Source organism: Mixophyes fleayi, chromosome 4 (genome assembly GCF_038048845.1).
Source record: "Mixophyes fleayi isolate aMixFle1 chromosome 4, aMixFle1.hap1, whole genome shotgun sequence".
In the NCBI taxonomy this organism is placed as follows: Eukaryota; Metazoa; Chordata; class Amphibia; order Anura; family Limnodynastidae; genus Mixophyes; species Mixophyes fleayi.
The window spans coordinates 237,167,146-237,187,115 of record NC_134405.1 but is presented as its reverse complement, the minus strand read 5'-3'; the positions used below and the strand labels follow the sequence as shown (position 1 = coordinate 237,187,115).

General features: G+C 36.9%; 1 protein-coding gene across 1 annotated transcript in view; it reads right to left on the bottom strand.

Annotated features, from left to right (window-relative positions):
* Positions 1-19,970, bottom strand: part of TBC1D15 (TBC1 domain family member 15) — a 90,375-nt gene that overhangs the window by 37,279 nt on the left and 33,126 nt on the right. Inside the window, exons 6-9 of the mRNA XM_075209532.1 lie at positions 17,673-17,775; positions 11,349-11,546; positions 7,850-7,978; positions 4,176-4,279 (exon numbers count right to left, since the gene is read on the bottom strand). Coding sequence (XP_075065633.1) covers positions 4,176-4,279; positions 7,850-7,978; positions 11,349-11,546; positions 17,673-17,775 — 534 coding nt within the window. The remainder of the gene's footprint in view (positions 1-4,175; positions 4,280-7,849; positions 7,979-11,348; positions 11,547-17,672; positions 17,776-19,970) is intronic.

Below are 19,970 nucleotides of genomic sequence, written 5' to 3'. Positions count from 1 at the left end.
CAGTAACATTAATTTCCAGTCAATTTTGACCACCTCATAGGTTACAATATTATTTTTATCCAGATTAGGCCAAAGACTGCAGCATGCTGGCTGGTTACTAAGCAAAATAGCAACGGCACAAAGACAGCAGTTTATAGCACATCTATGAAACATTGCAACAGAGCAGTGGCAGAAAAGAAAAGTGGTGCAAGATGGAATAGTCCTTGGGACCTCCCACCCACACTTATGTTGGATATTATAAAGGACATGTACAGTTTAACAAACCAACCACTTCAGTGACAAGGACTGACACTTTTCTGGTTGAAATACTTGGTTTGTTTGGGCCCCCACAAAACAAGCTAACGATGGGCTTAAGGCAACTGAGCTAACAGTGCTGTCAATGAACTCTACAGTAGCAAGATGTTGTTGTCATCATATTCAGCCTCATCCTCATCAGTGTATACATCATCCTCACACAATATTAATTCATCCCAGCTGGAATCCCCCATTACAGAAGTCTCAGTACTTTGATGTAATTACAGGTAAAGGCCTGTTTAATTTGTAGTTCACTTTGATGAACATCAGCTTTTCCACATTTTTAGGAAGTAGCCCCTTACGCCGATTACCGACAAGATTCCCGGCTGAGCTGATAACTCTTTCAGAGTACACACTGGAGGGTGGGCTTAGGTATTGCAAAACAAAGTTTATACATGGGTCTCCAAATTGCCTTTTTTTCCTCCCTGTATGTAAAGGGACAATTTGTAGGTATAGTTGTAGATCATACAAAAATGTAACGCAATGTCTATTTGCTGCATCCACAGTCAGCACAATATTGCCACATATTGAGAGAATATTATAAGACTCAACAATGAAAAGTATAATTTTGCCCCTTTATAAACCCACAGGTAAGGCCACACCTTGAATACACAGTTTCACTTTGTCCACAGTTTCACTTTGTCCACAAATTCACAAAACAGACACAGCGAGTGCATATAAAGGAAGAAAGTAGTATAGGAGATCTCGGTTATGAACAAACACTATCAATGTAAGACTTATTTACAAAATAGTTTGAAAGAGTTTGCAATCTTCACCTATACATGATTCATATTGGGAGACTGGAAAAGTTAAAAGGCCTAAGGCCTCAATGTTTTGCTTTGTTGAAAATACAAATGTTGCATATAAGACCCAATTTACATATCAATTAAAATGTCCATTTCATGCAGCATAGGCTCTGACCACACTCATCTCTGGACAAATGGGCAGCAATACACTCAATTCTTTATCTGTCTGCATGTACCATTTTCCCTCTCCTCTCCCTTCTCCTATACGTCTACATGACAGATAACGGAAACACAATGAGGAACACACAGGCAGGTAAGGTACAAATATATTGATATGGGTGGGACCACTAAATATGAGAGGGATTATGAAACACAGATAGGACTGGTATGGAAACAATGAATAAGATACGATTAATATTAGAATAATAGAAGATGGGAATGATAGCAACAAATGGGATGAAGTGCTATTTATGGGAATGTCCCGTAAGATACGAAGATGTTGTACATACACATGATGAGACACAAATAAACTGATCACTAGCATGAGAGTATTTAATTGTATTGTATCACCTATGTTATATTATGCGTGTAATATAAATGTTACTGAGGATATATATTGCAACATTATTGTGTGAGTAAAGATATATATTTTAAAATTCCTCTAAAATGTAAGCTCTCACAGGTAGTGTCTTCTCTATCTATTGTTTCATGCCTGTCTTCTGTCAGTCTTCTGGTACATTCTGTGAGCCTACAGTTTTACTCACACTCATCTATGCTACCTATGTGTAGCTGCTTAGTTTATTTGTGTTTGCATATTGTATTCGCTATGTCCTATTAGTATTTATACGATTGCCAAGCACTGTGGAATCATTGGCATTAAAAAATAAAAAACACATACTGTGTGCAATTAGTGGTGATTATGTTTATTAATTGTTAATATACTGTACTATCCATTACTGTTACACTAGAGAATATAAGATTAAAGTTGAAATGATTACTTTGTATAAACCAATCATCACCATTTATTTATATAGCGCCACTGATTCCGCAGCGCTGTACAGAGAACTCATTCACATCAGTCCCTGCTCCATTGGAGCTTACAGTCTAAATTCCCTAACACACACACACACAGACACACACACACACACAGACACAGAGAGAGAGAGAGAATAGGGTCAATTTTTATAGTAGCCAATTAACCTATTAGTAATGTTTTGGGAGTGTGGGAGGAAACCGGAGCACCCGGAGGAAACCCACGCAAACACGGGGAGAACATACAAACTCCACACAGTCGGGCCATTGTCGGGAATTGAACTCATGGCCCCAGCACTGTGAGGCAGAAGTGCTAACCACTGAGCCACCGTGCTGACCCAACCAACCCAAACCAATGGTCCATACCAAAAATGATGTGGCAGTCTGTTCAGTTTCAGGTCTCAACAAATAACACAAGACTATCCCTTTAAAGATGCAAGTAAAGAAAACTCATCTCCAGCTACGAAAAGGGTTCTTTACTTGAGGACTTCCACATGAACTGGTATTGGAAGATGCGACAGAAAATTTTAAGACAGGATTGGACATTTTTCTAAGAAAGCAGAATAAATATACTGAGCTGCTACCATTAATAACACAATATAGTATGCTGACCCAGAGAATTGTCTGATTGCCTGTATGGGATCAGGTTGCATTTTCTCCTATTAGGGCATATGAGACAATGTTGTATAAGGTTTTTTGCCTTTCTGTGAAACTACTAGGAATTTTGGAGATAAAAGGTCCAACTTGATAGTCATATGTATTTTTTTCAACCCAAACAAGTTATGTAATATTTAGACATTTATTATTTGATTATGAACAAGCCATGGACTTGAAAGCCTCTTAAAGCCTTCCTCTGGGCTCTTCTCATTTTGTCCTCCTTATAGTCAGCTCTAAAGAACTCACCCATAGCTAAGTAGGGATAAAACAATGAATGAATAAGATCCAATAGCTTGCCAATTATATCTGATAACTAATGCTCCCTAAAGAAATATGCTTGCTACACTTACATCATATTAAATGGGCAGCCTACAGCTACATATACACAGGCATTTGTAACACATTTTTTTATAGCATGTTAAACCGCCAGTAAGAACCCATATAAACCGCATTGTGTTTATGTATGTATGTATTTACTATGCATTTAGATGGGTTTATAAGGATGCTAAATTTGCATTTTATTTGTGCACTTATGAAAAAACAGGAAGTTCTTACATTATTCAAGCAAAACACATGTGGAAATATATAGGAAAACATTTAATCACCTTTCTTTTTGTTTACAATGTGTTTCCATTGACATAAATTTAAGTTTTCAACAGAGTTGGCACGCACCAAATGCAATGAAACTGAATGAGTAGACTTGTAGAAACGCAGTAGAGAGCAAGTAAAACACAATACACATAAAAATGAAAATATGCACTGTCTTGTTTGGCAAAACGATTTTTCTTTTAACATCCGTGTACACACGCACAATTTGAGTTTGAAATGCATATTAAATGCACTTTTAAACACCAGTGTGTATGCAGCCTAAGTGATGTAGCCATCAGTCCCAGGTAATACTGTCTGTTTTGCTTTCAAATCACAAAAGGTATCCTGGCTTAAACCAATGTTAACCAAATGTTAATGCTAATGTTAACTGTGATTGCTGTGCACATTTCTGGAGTCCAGAAAGCTGCTTTCGCGAGTATGTAGTGACCATTTCCACGTGAAAACAGAATGGGTGAAAAAAGTTTATTATGAATTACTTTCCTTTTAGTGTTTTAATAAGTAAAATTACATTTTTAAATCAATTTTCAGTTACAGCACTAGAGGCTGAACTTAATAATCTAATATATAAAAGCCTAACGGCGTGTGTTAGTGTGTGTGTGGAAAAAACTACCAGGTGACAGAGTGCTCAAGCTGCAGCGCCACCTGCTGGGCGGAGTTATATACTACACTGACCTACTAAATTCTTAGCATTATCTTCTAATATATAAAAGCCTAGCGGCGTGTGTGTGTGTGTGGCGATGAAGATGACAAGAACCTTTTTAACACCTCAAGTAGCTTGATTTGACTAGAATGCATGAGTATCGTGCACGGGTTAACTTGTATGGCATAGTTACTTACGTTTTCCTCTTTTGTAGTTGAGCTCGTTCTTCTCTTGTGCTGTCCCATGGAAAATATCCCAACAAAAATTTCCAAGCCTCCTTTCTCAAAGCATGGCAGAGCCCCTGCAGGTAACAAATTCAATTAAATTGTGTTTGCCTAATAGTAGAGAAGCGTTCATAAATGGCCTCTGGAGTCTAGCTTTTATGCTTACACTATCAGACTCCACTGAAATCAGCTTTACAGATATAAACCATGAAAGCCCATAAGCACTAAGCAAAGCTGAAATTCCATAAATCATACTGTTAATAAGAAATGGGGTATGGAGCATTTTCAACAAAGATTACTGCTGTTTTGGATGCATAGGCTGCTCTGAACATATCACAATGTGCGCTTGCTGCAAAAAGATTACAGGGATTGCTTTGTGATATAAGGAGGTCAATGAGAAGAGAATTTGAACAGTTTAAGATTGACATTTTGGATGCAGTAACAGAACAGCAATCTGTATTTGTAAAACGAACCAAATGGATTTCTGGGAAATGTGTATTTATGAACTCAAGTTATTAACATTATGTTATCACTAACAAATATAAAAGGTTCCTACTTATCAAATTCAAAGAAGAGCTGTCCAAGTCAAAAGTAACAAGTCACTACAAAAATCAGTGTACCGAGCAGTGGATAGAAAAGTAAATGTTGGCAAGAAGTGATCAAAGTACCAGAGATCAAGGAAATAAATATAAAAAGAGTGTTGGAACAAACTTGCACAAAAGAAACACAACTATGAAACGGATTTAATCTCTGATAAAAGGCATGTGCATGGACACACAGCAATATGGTGCTTTTCAAAGGTTACTTTAATTCTGATAATACACCATACACATTTTGGTGAATGTGCAACATTCCTATCTCAGTCAGTAGGAAACAAAAAAGGCTAAATTTTATAATTAGCATTACATATTAGGTAAGACTAGTCAGAATTATCTGACTATAAACTTAGTTTGCACATTAATAAGGACACAGCTTCTAAGATGCTCCTCATATCTGGGTGCGCTTTGCCTTCAATGGCAGTTGTACAGTAGCTTAAACTGTACTTATTCAGGATATGTATAATGTTTTTATAAGAAAATAAGCAACACAACTTGTATTAACAGCTGCCATATAATTCTCTCTTTGAGGACTCCTCCACATTTTCCAGAGCATTCTATCATTGTAGTAACAGGACTTTTATAACACAACATTATAAATCATTTTATCAAAGCATTCCATCATGTAACACTTCACATTTATGATAAAAGGGGGCAAGATGTTTTTCTTAAAAGGAAATAATCACTAAAATAAAGAAAAAAGCATATGTTTTAGTGTTTAGCACACAAATGACTATGGCTTTTCTATATCTGCAGTTAAATACATGAATAAAAATATATGTTTATTTATATATTCATTGTATAGATCTGTAAATGTAGCTAGCTAGCTGTGACTGCTTATCTCCCCATCCACAAGGAAGCTCTCACTTCAGAACCATTGTAAAATAATTAGCTCACCATCTTGTTTATTTTACATTACAGCTATGCTGGAGTGGTCAGTAGGAACAGTGAGCAGCAAGCAAGAATGCTGTAAACCAGTACTGTTAACAAAGAGACAGAACACTATGAGACAACAATATACTTGCCTACTTTTAAATCTGTACTCCCCCCCCCCAACCCCCACCCACCCCCACCCACCCCACAGTATTCAATGCCGTGAATTTTACAGGGTCCGGGAGCATCGCAAAAATTCCAGGAGAGTAGGTAAGTATAGACAACAATGACCTATTTTGTTAATTGAAAAAGAAAACTGAAAATGATCAATGGGAGTTTCTCTACAGGTAGAAAATTAGGAAAAGATCCAGAGAATCTTATCCAAATTAGAGGCCTAAATTCACAGGGTAAATGAATATGCAGTTGTACCAGAGCTAAATGAATGAAACCAAGAGTTTCCCATACTGACCATCTAAATGGTTGAATCAGCCAACCAATCAGATACATTATTTAAACTGGGGGTTATTTACTTAGGCTGGATAAACACTACAGGGTTTCCAGCCGCTTATCGTGCCAATCATATGATAAACAACTGTTCGTACCGATATCGCATTAGTGTGTACTCTCCAATGATGAACGATTATCATTCCATTTGATTTTTAAAGTGGGACTAATAATCTCGCTTAACGATATCGTTCCAATTCTGCAGTGTGTTTGCACTCATGACCAGCAGTGTCCATAGATCTCTATGGAGTTTACAGAGTCACAATCTTTTCAGCAGATGGTTATGCCAGATGAAGAGCACAGATCTGAAGGTAAATCTTGCAAAACGTGTATATAGTGTGTAAAAATGAATCGGCATGCTGATCAGGGCTTTTTATTTTTTTCTATCATTGGTAAAATCATTAAAGATGTCGCATTGTGAGAAATTTTCTGTAGTCTGTACCCAGTCTTAGCGTCTGCACGTCTGATTGAAGGTGTGGGGATGAATTTTTATTTTATTTCATTTTTAAGTTCATTGTATTTTCCCTTCAGACTTGCATAGGTTAAAAACAGTTAATGTCGGGCCTCTATGGATCAAGATATTTTTTCATTCAACATTTTTTTTTAATAGTAATCTGAAATCATAGCCTTTACTGCATAGGAAAACTGGAGATCATGTGAAGCTGACTGTACTGAACTCCTTCCTTCTTTCCACTTCCACCTCTTGCAGTGTGCAGTAACAGGATGCATAAACAATTGCTCTGACCTGCAGCCCCGGGTCTAACTTACTCAATAGCAATCAGAGCAGAGGCATAAACCTTGAAGGAGCTAGGGTTCACTGGTGTAAGCTCGCCGGGGTGCCTATTGCCAATCAATGATCTAAACAGTACAGAAAACATTACCCTTAAACTATACATGTAAAAAAACATATTTCCATAGCGATTCAATTGATAGAAAAGACACAAAAATGCAGCAATAAATAATTGTCTATAAAAAAAAAAATTAAAAAAAAAATGTGGGCACTAGACTGGTAAATGAAGAGAGACAAATGCATACTTTCTAGGATGGTCCAGTGTTATATAAAGGATGCAGACTGAACAGTACCAACTCCTAAACTTTCATATAAAAAAATATAAAATTGCTTTTGGGTGCTGATCAATATAGCCAGGCAAGAATATATCAAAACTGGCTCAGCACATTGCAGATGATGTTAGCAGTATGACTCGACAGGGTCAGTGACTATCTGCTGTCTTTCCACAGTTTTCTGTGGCAACCTGGTGACGCAAGGTAAAGCCAGGCATCCAATACCGTGATAGGGGGAGTGCCTTGAAAATGAAAGCATTATCGGCAGCTATTTATATAGCTCCACTAATTCTGCAGTGTTGCACAGAGAACTCATTCACATTAGTACCTGCCCCATTGGAGCTTACAGTCTAAATTCCCTAACACACACAGACTAGGGTCAATTTAATAGCAGCCAATTAACCTACTAGTATGTTTTTGGAGTGTGGGAGGAAAGAGCACTCGGAGGAAACCCACGTGAACACGGAGAGAACATACAAACTCCACACTATCAGATAAACTTGACAGCACAGTAAATGCTTAGGATGTGGAGATAAATGAAAATTGGCCTTGCAAATTTTTTGACATATTGTGTATGTATATCTTAAAAAGTAAATCTTAAAAATAACTCACCCCTTTAAAAATTATGTTCTTTATGTGGTCCACATTACGAATTCTTCCATCTGAATCCATACTGCTGTCCCATTCAAATGTTGATACTGGATCTCTCCTATGAACTTCTGGTCGTGTGCCAACATCAATCTGAAACCCAGATATGAGGATAGTTATATCACTCCACACTCAATCCCACATAGAAAGCAGTAAAGGAGATAAGGAGTTGAATCACACACTTGAATTTGAATTCAAGTTGGAGTTGAATTTACAGGTAAAGTTGACTAAGCCTCCTGATTGCAGCAATCAAACTTGGGGCTCTGGCGACCAATCAGATAAGATCATTCATGTATATGAAAAGAGGAAAGCAGTTGTCACAGCACTCAACAACTGAAAAGGCAAAGTGTATATTAAATTATAGAGCATGATAGCTGTGAAGAGTTACAGGATACAAAAGCACTTAACATTAACCAAAGAGCCATGTCACATTATCAAGTATGAAAGGTGCTTTCAATTTCCATACACAGAATATTTAAAAAGTGGTGATGTCACAATCAATATTCTCACTACATGCACAATTTAAACTATAAAGCAAAGTACATAATATTTAAAATAATTTTACTAGAATTCGTCATAACTTATAAACATGGCAATAAAAAAGGCAGCCTATAGGGAAAAAGAAATAAATTATTCTTTTCATTAACATCCAGCGGGTTTCATTCTCTCGCATGACTGACCGACTACCTTTTCTGCATAAAAGTTCTCTATGATCTTATTTAACGCTTGTGAATATGCCTTCTCGTTTAGAAATTGGTCATATCGTCTATACGTCCGATCCAGAGATCCATGGCATGGGACTTTAAAGTCCTGTGTTACAATTATGACATAGATGTAGAAACTGACCGTATGGTATGGTACAGATTGTGTGGGCTGATGGTAACTATTAAAGAGCATCAAGGAGTTAGTAGCTGATTATTTCCTCCTATATCCCTTTTTAAATCACACAATTATTAAAAATGATAGTAGTCAAATAAAGAAAGTTAATCTTCTGTGTGTTCAGATGAGAGGCGAAATGTATATTCAAACTTTGAAACTGAAATAATCAATGAAAGCCACAAACTCCTAACCTTATTTTCTCTCAGTGTAAAAAAAAAAAAAAAAAAGAACATTTACACTTAGTTTTTCCAAGTACAGTTCAAGTTCAAAAGAAAATTCATACACAAAAAACAATTACCAATATTTAACTTTTCTGCAACTTTCTATTATGACAGTTATACTAGTAGTATTTTCCCATATTGCTTCCATTGTGCAGCACAGCCATTCCGCTTCGATACTGCAATACTATAACTACAGGTGGCTGCTTTGACAACTGGCACGTGGGCATCTTCCAGCAGTAAGAGAATCAACTTAATTTTGTACAGAAGACTAACGATTATTTTAAAATAAAATGTACATGTACTTTACATGGATTATATACTTACTAATATAAAATTTTAATACTTTGACATTATTTTAAATCTTACAGTTAGTTTTCCTTAGGTCTCATGATAGTAGAGGAGTGTCTTTGTAGATTATGTATGTTAAGGTGTGTTAGCATGCAAATAACCTATGGTATGGTAATATCTGAGTTTTTCTATGCAAAACGTGGTGCATAATTATTCAAGTGTAAAATTAAAAAACATTATACTCTTTATGGATGCACAAGTCTAATGTATTTGCAAAAATATCTGCTAATAATTTAAAGCAACAATCCTATGAAAAAGATGAGATGTGTGTGTTTTTAACGTAAATACATGTGGCTGGCTATTAGAAGAATGTTGGTATTTACCATTTTTCCTTGGTTTATTTCTTTAAGCTGCAATTAATGATTTACAATTCTGCACAGTGTCATGGACTACCATGGCAACCACAGTCACAAGGCACATGATGTAGTGAGCAAAGACTTCAGAACGACCTGGTAAGCCTGTGTCTGTGTAACTGGCAGCTACACTTTGCAACTTCCAGAGAGATTTTCAAAATGAGATTGGTTTCTAGGGAGACAGCTAATTAAAATGACATGCTTAAAAAGGTACTTTACTAGCTGTTTAAAAACACAGAAACCTATGTCGGAGTGCTGCTTTAGCAGTTGACATGATCAAATATACAAATAGTTTATCTGTAGACAGAAATGACTCAACTTTTTTACAACTCTAGAAGGCCTTCATAAAAGGGGAAAATGTTTCCACTAAATAAAAATGTATCTCTTACAATAATTAATAATTTGCACATTATTTGTTTGGAAAAAAAATAGTGCACCTATAGCTATAGAGATGTACTTAAAAACTGTCTTTGTTCATTTAACAGAAAGATAATTAAGAGTAGATTTAAGGCTATATGAAGTGCTATATAGCATACTTAAAAAATCATTCTTAGTTGCAATTCAACCAAGAGGACAAATGAGCTTAGGTAGTATGTACTTTCTTATTTAATACACAAGGGTGACAATTGGTTGATTCTATACAGTTGTTGCAGTTTCCTCATTCTGTTAAACTATCACTTTTGAAAATGACATCAATAAATTCACACAGTACAACAAGGGATAAACAGTTAATGTTCCTATTATACAGACACTTCAAAATCACTTTACTGGATGCCTGTATATTCTGTTTATTGATACTATTAAATGGCAGATTACACAGAAGACAAGTTTTAAGAAAAAGTGAAAAATAACATCTGATTTACAGCAGAGCAAGGTAATAAGTCAAAGTGAAAAGTGTTACTGCCTTCTACAACAGATGAGATATTAAAGACATATACTATCTCACTTGACAGCCTGGAATAGTTTCTTGCTATTTAATACTCTATTTACAATATATTCACGGTTCCAATTCTCAAATTACCTTATCCCCTACACTGAATACAAAGTTAGCATCAATGCAGCCTTGAAAGGAAAGTGGCTAATTATTTACAATGTCACACTTCAAACAAATGACTAGTTTATTAATTGAAAAAAACATCTTTAATTGTTGATAAAGCAGCTACCATCTGAAGGTTTGATTAAATGAAGACAGCAACACACCAAAGACATTGTGGGAAAGTCACAGACGAGATGAAAACCCACAGCTCTTTATCTTGGTGTCTTTTTTCTGACATTCACACTGTCTTATAAATCTAATATGTGTTAACTGTTTTCAGAAAACAAATGACTCTAGCAAAATAAACATTAGTTTGAAGAAACTTGTATCTGGTCAAAAAAAATAAGATTCAAAACGAGACAAGTCATACAAAATGCAGACTGGTTTATCGCTGAGGGAAGCGGAGATAGATTGACTGCTAGTCCACAGTGGAGCCTCCTGGCATCAGACTGGGCTAAATAACTCAACTGTCGCGAAACTTCTCCATACCCGATTTTAAGTGTCCTCACAGATCATCCTCAATTCCTGAACAGGAATAAATTTATGGCTCAGGGCAGCATTACAATCATCTTCCTTGTATTTTATGCCCAATAGCAGTACAAAAAAGTAAAGCCATCAATACTTACTCGAGTTATTACTTCAAATCCTGATTCTTCTTGTTGATTTATTTTTAAATCGGGAATTGCATCACAAAGGAAGTCAGCCATTTCCTGGGGTGGCCTGCGGTGCGTTGAAGGATCATTACCTCTTATGGTTTCAACCAGGAAGTTTGTAACTTTGGAAAAGTTAACCATAGTGGCGGTGTAAGGGTCTTTTTTGAATTTCTGTGTACAAGATAGAAAAGATTACAAGCAAATTACAATTATTTGAAGAATGAAATCAAGAAAATAATTTTGGATTAGTAATTTATTAAATAATATCTATTGTTCCCTACTATTATTTGTTTCAGTATGATCAACATAGCTGTCATTCTAGCTGTTTTACTAAACAGAAAAAAATGTAGTTTGACCACTGATACATTTCAAATGTTGTATGTTCATATATCTGTTTAATGTGTATGTGTGACTAGATGGATGGGCAGTTTTAATTGAGACATTCTAAAAAGAACTGTTTATACAAAATTAATCATTGTACTGCTTGAAAAGCATTTATAAACAGCAACTGTCATACTATTTCCATTAAGCAATTAAAAGTAGCAGGTGGCCTCTTATCAGTTTTCTCTTTCCCATCTACCTATACAGTAAAGCTACATCTATTCAATTTGAGACTCAATTATTTTTATATATATAATGAAAGGGATATATTGTGATGCATTTAAAGACTAGGGATCAACACAGCTGTTTCTACATGCCATGAGGAAAATGTTCTCACTATAATTGCATCAAAGCATTTGCAAAAGTTCACATTACGTGGTGTCCCTATACTAAGAAGAACTAAGTTAATGAATGGGGTCACCTACAACATAACCGTAATCTTTAGCAGAGTCTTCAAAAATGTCTGTTGTCTCATTTTTGTCAATTTCCCTATATAATCCCTATATATTGCAATTAAAAAAAATCAACATGTGGATTTCAGTTAAGGATGATTAAATTAGATCAGCTCTGTTCCCTTTCTCACACATAATTTTCTACTACATTAAAGTACAAAGTAGGCAACAAAAGTATTTTGAAGATTTAGTACATTACAACAAAAGATCCCAAAGTCAATAAATGTTACGATATAGGGGCATGTGCAACATGTTTCTAAACTATGTATGCTGAACACACTGGTGTTGGAAAGGTGCACCTAACCAAGTCATAAAAAAGAAACTACAGAACCACATCAAGAACAGTAAACAATGCTGTTTTAGGATCTACTGAACTACCATCTCTTTTCACCTGTGGAACCCACAGAACTAAACTGTCATTGCTGTTTCAACATCTGATCAGCTACCCACTGAGCTCAATTGTGATTGCTGTTGCCATCTCTGGTTGGCTGCTAGAGTATCCCTTCACCTCTTCCATTGCTTTGCACCATTTGGATCAATTGTCCCTTCCCACCCTCTCATTCACAACTCTCCATCATGTACCTACTCAATTTACACTCTCTCCTATTCACCATTACTACACTTCTCTTTAAACTCTTCTTTCTCTATCATCCTATTTCTCCTTCCCCTATTATGATTTTGCCTTAACTACTTCTCTCCTCGCTAGTCCGCACTCATGAACTGTTTTGTCCCCTACACAGACCATACTCACCAGCCAACATAAACAGAAATAAACCTCACGCCCACAAATCCTCCTCGCATGTCCTCTTCCTCATCCTGCTTCTCCTCTGCTCACGCTCCTCTTTCTATCCCAAACATTTTCCTCCACTATTGCAATCCCGCCAACCTTATCCACATATCTCCACTACTCTATCTTCCCTTCTCCTGTGCACTATTGAATGCTAGATCTATTTGTAACAAACTTGCATCCATTCATGATTTATTAATTTCTAAATCCCCTCAACCTCCTTACCAATACAGAAACTTGGCTCACCTTCTCTGACACTACATCCCCTGCAGCTCTCTCCTATGGAGAACTCTCCCTCAGCCATACTCCCAGACCCAGAAACAAACAAGGTGGTGTAGTAGGCATTCTACTTTCTCCACGTTGCACCATCCAACTCATACCTTCTGAACTCACCATCTCATTCTCTTCCTTTTAAGTCCACACTATCCGTCTATTTTATCCTCTCCACACCTTTGTGGTGCTGTCATTTATTGCCCACCAGGTCCAGTCTCAATTCTTTGACAACTATGCGGCCGGGCTCGCTTATTTCCTATTCTTTCACCTGTCTGCTCTCATACTAGGCGATTTCAACATTCCCATTGAAAATACCACTGTCTCTTCTGTCACTAAACGTCTTTCACTTACTTCCTCTTTTGGTCTCTCCCAGTGGACCATATTGCCAACCAACTGTAATGGACACTCCCTTGATCTTGTCTTCCCGCTAATGCTTCATTTCTAGCTTCACCAACTTAGCCTTCCCACTCTACGACCACAATCTCCCTTACTTCAGCCTCACCTTACCTCATACCCTCCTGCCTGCACCCAAGTCCACACGTACACAATGACACCTAAGTACCCTTAACCCAATCAACTTCTCATCTTCACTAAAACAACTATTGTCTCCTATGTTTGTATTGTCCCGCCCTAATCAGGTCGCTTATTTCTACAACAAAACACTCAGTAGACAATGCAGCTCCTGCTGCCAAATACAGTCTCTGACAATTCAAACCACAACCATGGCACATGAAACAGATGTGACACCTGCAAAAGTGCACCCGCACTGCAGAGTGCCAGTGTAGAAAATTTTGTTTCTATCTAGATTTCATCCTATATACATTCATCCTTTCCCCTTACAGCAGTCTTTTCAATTGCCAAACAAATTTTCTTCAAATCTCTAATACCCGCCCTGTCTTCTGGCCTCTTTGCCACCTATGACTCACTTCTCTGCCTATCTGCATCTCCTCCCCTTTCCTCTTTCACAGCCCATGATTTTGCCATCTACTTCAAAGACAAAACAGACATCAGTCAACAAGATAATTCCTCATGCCAAATTCAACACACTACACTTAGTCTACCCACCTTCTCCCCAATACACCCTTAATTCATTCTCTACAGTAACTGAAAACAAAGTCTCTGCACTCATCACATCATCTCACTCTACAAACTGTCCCCTTGACCCTATTCCCTCCTAACTTCTCTGCTCATTTTCCTCGACTGCATGCCCACCTCTAGCTCACCACTTCAACCAGTCTCTCTCCACTGGCACATTTCCATCTCCCTTTAAACATGCACTCATCTCACCATTTCTAAAGAAATCTTATTTTGATCCAGCCTCTCTTTCCAACTACCACCCTATTTCTCTCCTCCCCTTTTGCCTCTAAACTACTTGAGCGATTAGTCTAAGAACGCCTATCTCACATTCTCTCATCTCTCACTCCATTCTCGACTCTCTGCAATCAGGCTTCCGACATAAACATTTCACTGAAACATCTCTTACAAAGAGTGAATGATGATCTATTTACTCTAAGGGTCATTTCTCCACACACATTCTCCTGGACCTCTCTGCTGCTTTTGACACTGTTGATCACCTTCTTCTCCTACACACCCTTCACTCCAGTGGCCTTTGTGACACAGTTATTTCCTGGTTCACTTCCTACCTATCTAACCGCTACTTTAGTTTTTCTACTTCTGGCACATCCTCCTCTCTACTCCCACTATCTGTTGGGGTCCCACAGGGCTCTGTTCTTGAACCTTTACTTTTTCATTATACACCTTTTCTCTTGAGGCACTAATTCGTTCATTCAGCCTCCAGTACCACATCGACGCTGATGACACTCAGATTGGTATTTCTTGCCCTGAACTCTCCCCTTCTGTACTATCTCGTGTAACCAACTGTCTGTCTGCTATCTCCACATGGATGTCCCTACGATGGATGGGGTACATCATTATGTAATGAAGGTTTGTACTTTAAACAGTTGGCTGGTCGCCATTTTAAGTGACGTCAATCACACTGACGGCAACTTGTGCTGTCATGCTTTTTTGCAGTGATGTCGGAAATATTGTATTTCAGTTTTTAGGCAAGTCTGGCTTTTCTCAAAGTCGGAGTTATAGCAATCACTATATTATTGGTCGCTATAACTTATCGGAGTGGAGGTCATCGGAATGATAACTACCACCGCCTAAACTACCTAAAGCTAAACATATACAAAACAGATCTTCCCTCCTAGCAGAGTGACCACCTCCCTCAAATCTCCATCACTGAAACCATAATGTCCTCAGTCTCCCAAGCCCACTGGGTTGGTGTCACACTTAACTCCGCCCTCTGCTTTATTCCCCACATCCACACTCTCACCCAGTCCTGTCGACTCCACTGTAAAAACATTTCCAGAATACGCCCTTTTCTTACTCAACTTGCTACCAAAACTCTTGTCCATTCTTCTCATCATTTCGTCTTAAAAACTGCAACCTTCTGCTATCTGGTATTCCCGATTCCCATGTATCCACACTTCAATCCATTCTAGATGCTTCTGCAAAACTGATCTTCCTCTTTCACCGCTCCACCACTTTGCAAATCCCTACACTGGCTCTCTGTGTCCCCCAGAATCCAATTCAAATTACTCATCCTTACCTACAAAGCCCTCAACACCACCACACCTTCATACATCTCAAATCTCATAACAAAATACTCTCCCCCTCTTAGAGCTACCTCTGATCAGCGCCTTTTCTCATCTCTGGTAACCACCTTTCACTCCCGCCTACAAGACTTCTCCCATGCTGCTCCCCAGTTATGGAATTTACAACCACACCCAATCAGGCTATGCCACAGCCTTCAAATCTATAGATGCTCTTTGAAAACCCATCTCTTATTTTTGGGCTTATCTTATCCCCGATAATACTATTCACACTAATGCACCCTCACAGCTGCCTCAATCTCCACTCGAAGCCACTTCTGCTCCTCTTGTTTCAGTTGTGCCCTCTTCCACTTAGAATGTAAGCCCTCAAGTAAGTAGGGTCCTCCCCACCCTTAGTTTTCATGTCTGTGTTTATTTTGTCTATCTTGTATGTCCCAGTTTTATGTATGTCGTGTTTTCCCTACTGTACATGTTTCAACTGTGAAGACATGGCACAAATACACAGAAATATTGTCTGGTCAATATTTGGTGCAGTAAAAAAAAAATAAGAGGTTAAACAAGTTTCCAAATCTAGTTAAGTAAATATTTACATCCTTGATAAACCATTTCTTGGTTAAGCTTAGTTTTATTTTGTTATTTCACGAGGATAGGTTTTCAATATTCAGTGATTACCGCAACATATATTACAGATGATCAATCATCTCCCATAATTTCATTGTACAAACTGGTCTAAATTAAAAAATAAACATTACCATACATGTATGAGTTTTACGATCTTGTATGAATCAACAAATACAAAAAGGTCTTGTGAGATGCTGGGCCGATACTCTGAATAGTGATCATATGACCACTTGGCAGCTGTATCTGGTCACCAGGGACCATCTCATTGTCTGATAGCATTTGTGATTGGCTGTCTGCACCTATTTAGTTCAAGTAGTGTTTTCCTTCACTGCCCATAATAGGCGCAGTGTTCTTTGAGCTCCTGCGATTCAGTGGCTGGCTTTTTGGACCTTTTTTACTTTCTGGCTGCCCTCACCTCTGCTTGGATTGAACTCCGCCTGCCGTGTCGCTTCTAATTTTCCACTTCAACCACTGCTTTAAATAACAATAACGATTGCACTTCTATCATATATATTATACTGCAAGTATTTAAGTATTACTTACATGCCTTGGTGGGTACAGTTATATCTAAAACATGTCTGACTCACAAAATTCAAGGTCTATAAAAAGACAACATATCATTAAAAAAAATGTGAAGAAAACAGAACTTTAATTGTATTTACCCTTTTATTAAAGTAAAAGTTATGTACACATATTTACAAATGAACTAGACAATCCTAATTAAAACATTTAATACTAGAGACTAAATATTGTCTCTAATTAACCCAGTAACTTCCTACCATCAGGTGTTTCTGCATGCCATGGGGGAACATATGATACCTCTTGAACAACTCCTAGTGATGGGCAGTTCAAATGAGAATCAAGGGAGTTGGTCCAATGAAATTGTGAGCTTACCTCTAACAACAGTGACAGCTGGCTTCAGTCATTGAATTCAATTAACGAAGCCATAGCAGTTTCACAATGAAACCAAGCAGCCTCTACAAGCCATGATTTCAATTAATAAAACTGCTCTCTACTGTGACTTTGGAGAGTAGAGCTTAAGTGGTCTTTATTGTGGGCCGACGCTAATACATAGCATATCACAATTATCAAAATGATGTTTTGCTTAGTCAAGTAGTCTTAGAAGCCCAGATGTGATTAGTTATTTAATGTTATGTGTACTTGCCTGTAATAAAGTGTCTGTTGGTTCCTCATGAAGGTTTTCAAAAGACTGTGAAAGACTCCTGTTATGGGAATTAACAAGAAGAATTCTGCTATCCTGTTCTGATCTGTAATAAAAAAAAATTTTTTTTAAAAAAAGTGTAAGAACCAGCCAAGTACTAGGTCTATAATATACAAATTCTATGTTGAAGTATAAACTGGATTAACAACAACGTTTACTGCAAACTGCGTGCATGAATCTTTTGTTGCATTTATTATTGCTAAAAACAAAAAATTTCTCTCGCAATTGACTACACTTAGTAAATTTACGGAAGAAAACGTGCTTGATTTATTATGAATTAAGTATAATTTCACAGATGAAAACACTTTCACAATAATTAAAAGTCACTTTAGGCCTAAACCTTCAAATCTAGTAGAAGTAATCTTAGTTGGTCAATCTAATAAATCGAAGGCTTAACCAAACCACTTATGGTAGTTGAATTTATTAGTGTATTCCCAGTAAAAATTAGTGCAGTTGCAGTAAAATTATGGACTGCCTACAATAATGTTTATTTTTCTTGCTGGACTATTCCTTAGCACACTAGCATATAAAGCTGTGTACGTGGATTGTTTATGCATCCATGATCCGTTAAGCCAAAAATGCATGGTGAATGCAGTATCAATGCCATTTGGACATTAGGATCAATTATTGCTGTTCTAAATCACCATGAGGCTGAACACAGTTCAAGCTGTATGGACTACAGGCACATCACATGTACGATATATGTACTGCATAAAAATTACCAAGCTACAAAAGACACTCCTACACATGGTTGTACTCTAATTTAATGGCTGAAAAGGAAAACAGATATTCCTTTATTCAAGAATGGTATAGAATTAAAATCAAATAAGCATTTTAATTATTAAAAAAAATACTCAAATATCTCGAGACAGGCAATTTCTGACACAAAACTGCCCGTTGTAATTTTTTAAACTCAGAGTGTAACAGCTAAGCAAAAGGGGTAAATGGCAAAATATATATTATGCTGTAATACAATCATGTTATAAAGGATAACTCCAAACTAATTCAGACGATAAAAAGTTATGGCAAACTTCTTTATCAATAACAGTCCGAAGTATTTCAAATATGAAAAATAAATCATTGTCTGCCACATAAACATTGAAACTTTACTAAACTGTACTTTTAGCCCCGGAGTTATTACAATTTTATATTAGCCAATACTGCAAAGTGATTTTAAACAAGAGTTTATTATTAAGTATAGGAAACGTTTTTCAGCCACTGTTGAGAGCGTGAACAACAAACTGGTAGACGAGCTGTCTATCACTTCTCCAATGAGCACAACAATAAACACTACTCATGAATTATTGCAGAGCGATAAAACAGAGGGCTGAGAATTTAAGAATGGGAACAAGTATCCTCTAAATAATACCAGCTTCATTTTCACACTAGAAAATATCACACAACATGAGGTATTTCTAATATTATAATCATAGAATGATATTTAAATATATATCTAGCGTTGTGTAAAAGGTCAAAAAAACAAAAACTATTCAGAGCGGGGACCTTAAAAGTCTAACTTAACAGGACAGCACATACTTTATTCAGCCTACAGCTGTTGGAAAGCTTTAAAAAAAACAAAACGTTATTATTGTTATTTGCCCCAGTAAAGCAAAGACATGATAGATAACAAAGGCAGAGGAGGCCTCAGTACACTGCCTGCATAAAACAATATGTTTATTCTGGTGCACAGCTCTATTCCAACAGTCCCATATTACTCTCCTGAACTAAATGCAATCATACTGATATAATCAGCAATTGTTCTGCTAGGGGCAAAGAAGGAATTTTCTTATTTCACTTGTACTAGGACTACCTTGAGTGTTATTAAAGTGTGAGATAGGATCTTTAATAAGTTTTATCTCTGCATTTTCAACACAACAGGATGGGACGGCATTATGAGGTTAGAGGAAATCAAACATAACATTTCCATGCACCACATAACTTTCTACTGCAGAGAGCTTTCAACACATTTCTAAACAATCAGGCAGACAGGGGTCTAGGACCTCCTAGGGAAATGTGGAGTGAAAGAGAAATTGACATGGCTAAAGAACACTAAACAGTATAGAATATACTCTTTTTTTTTGTTTCTTCACAATAAGAACAGACAAAATTACAAGGACAAAAAACCTGCTTAAAACCCGTATTGAGTTTGCCTTAAATTTGTTTTCTAAGACAAAAATAAACATTATACAATAAACCATTTCAGCAATAGCATGCTAATTACTTATTGAAAATAATCACGTC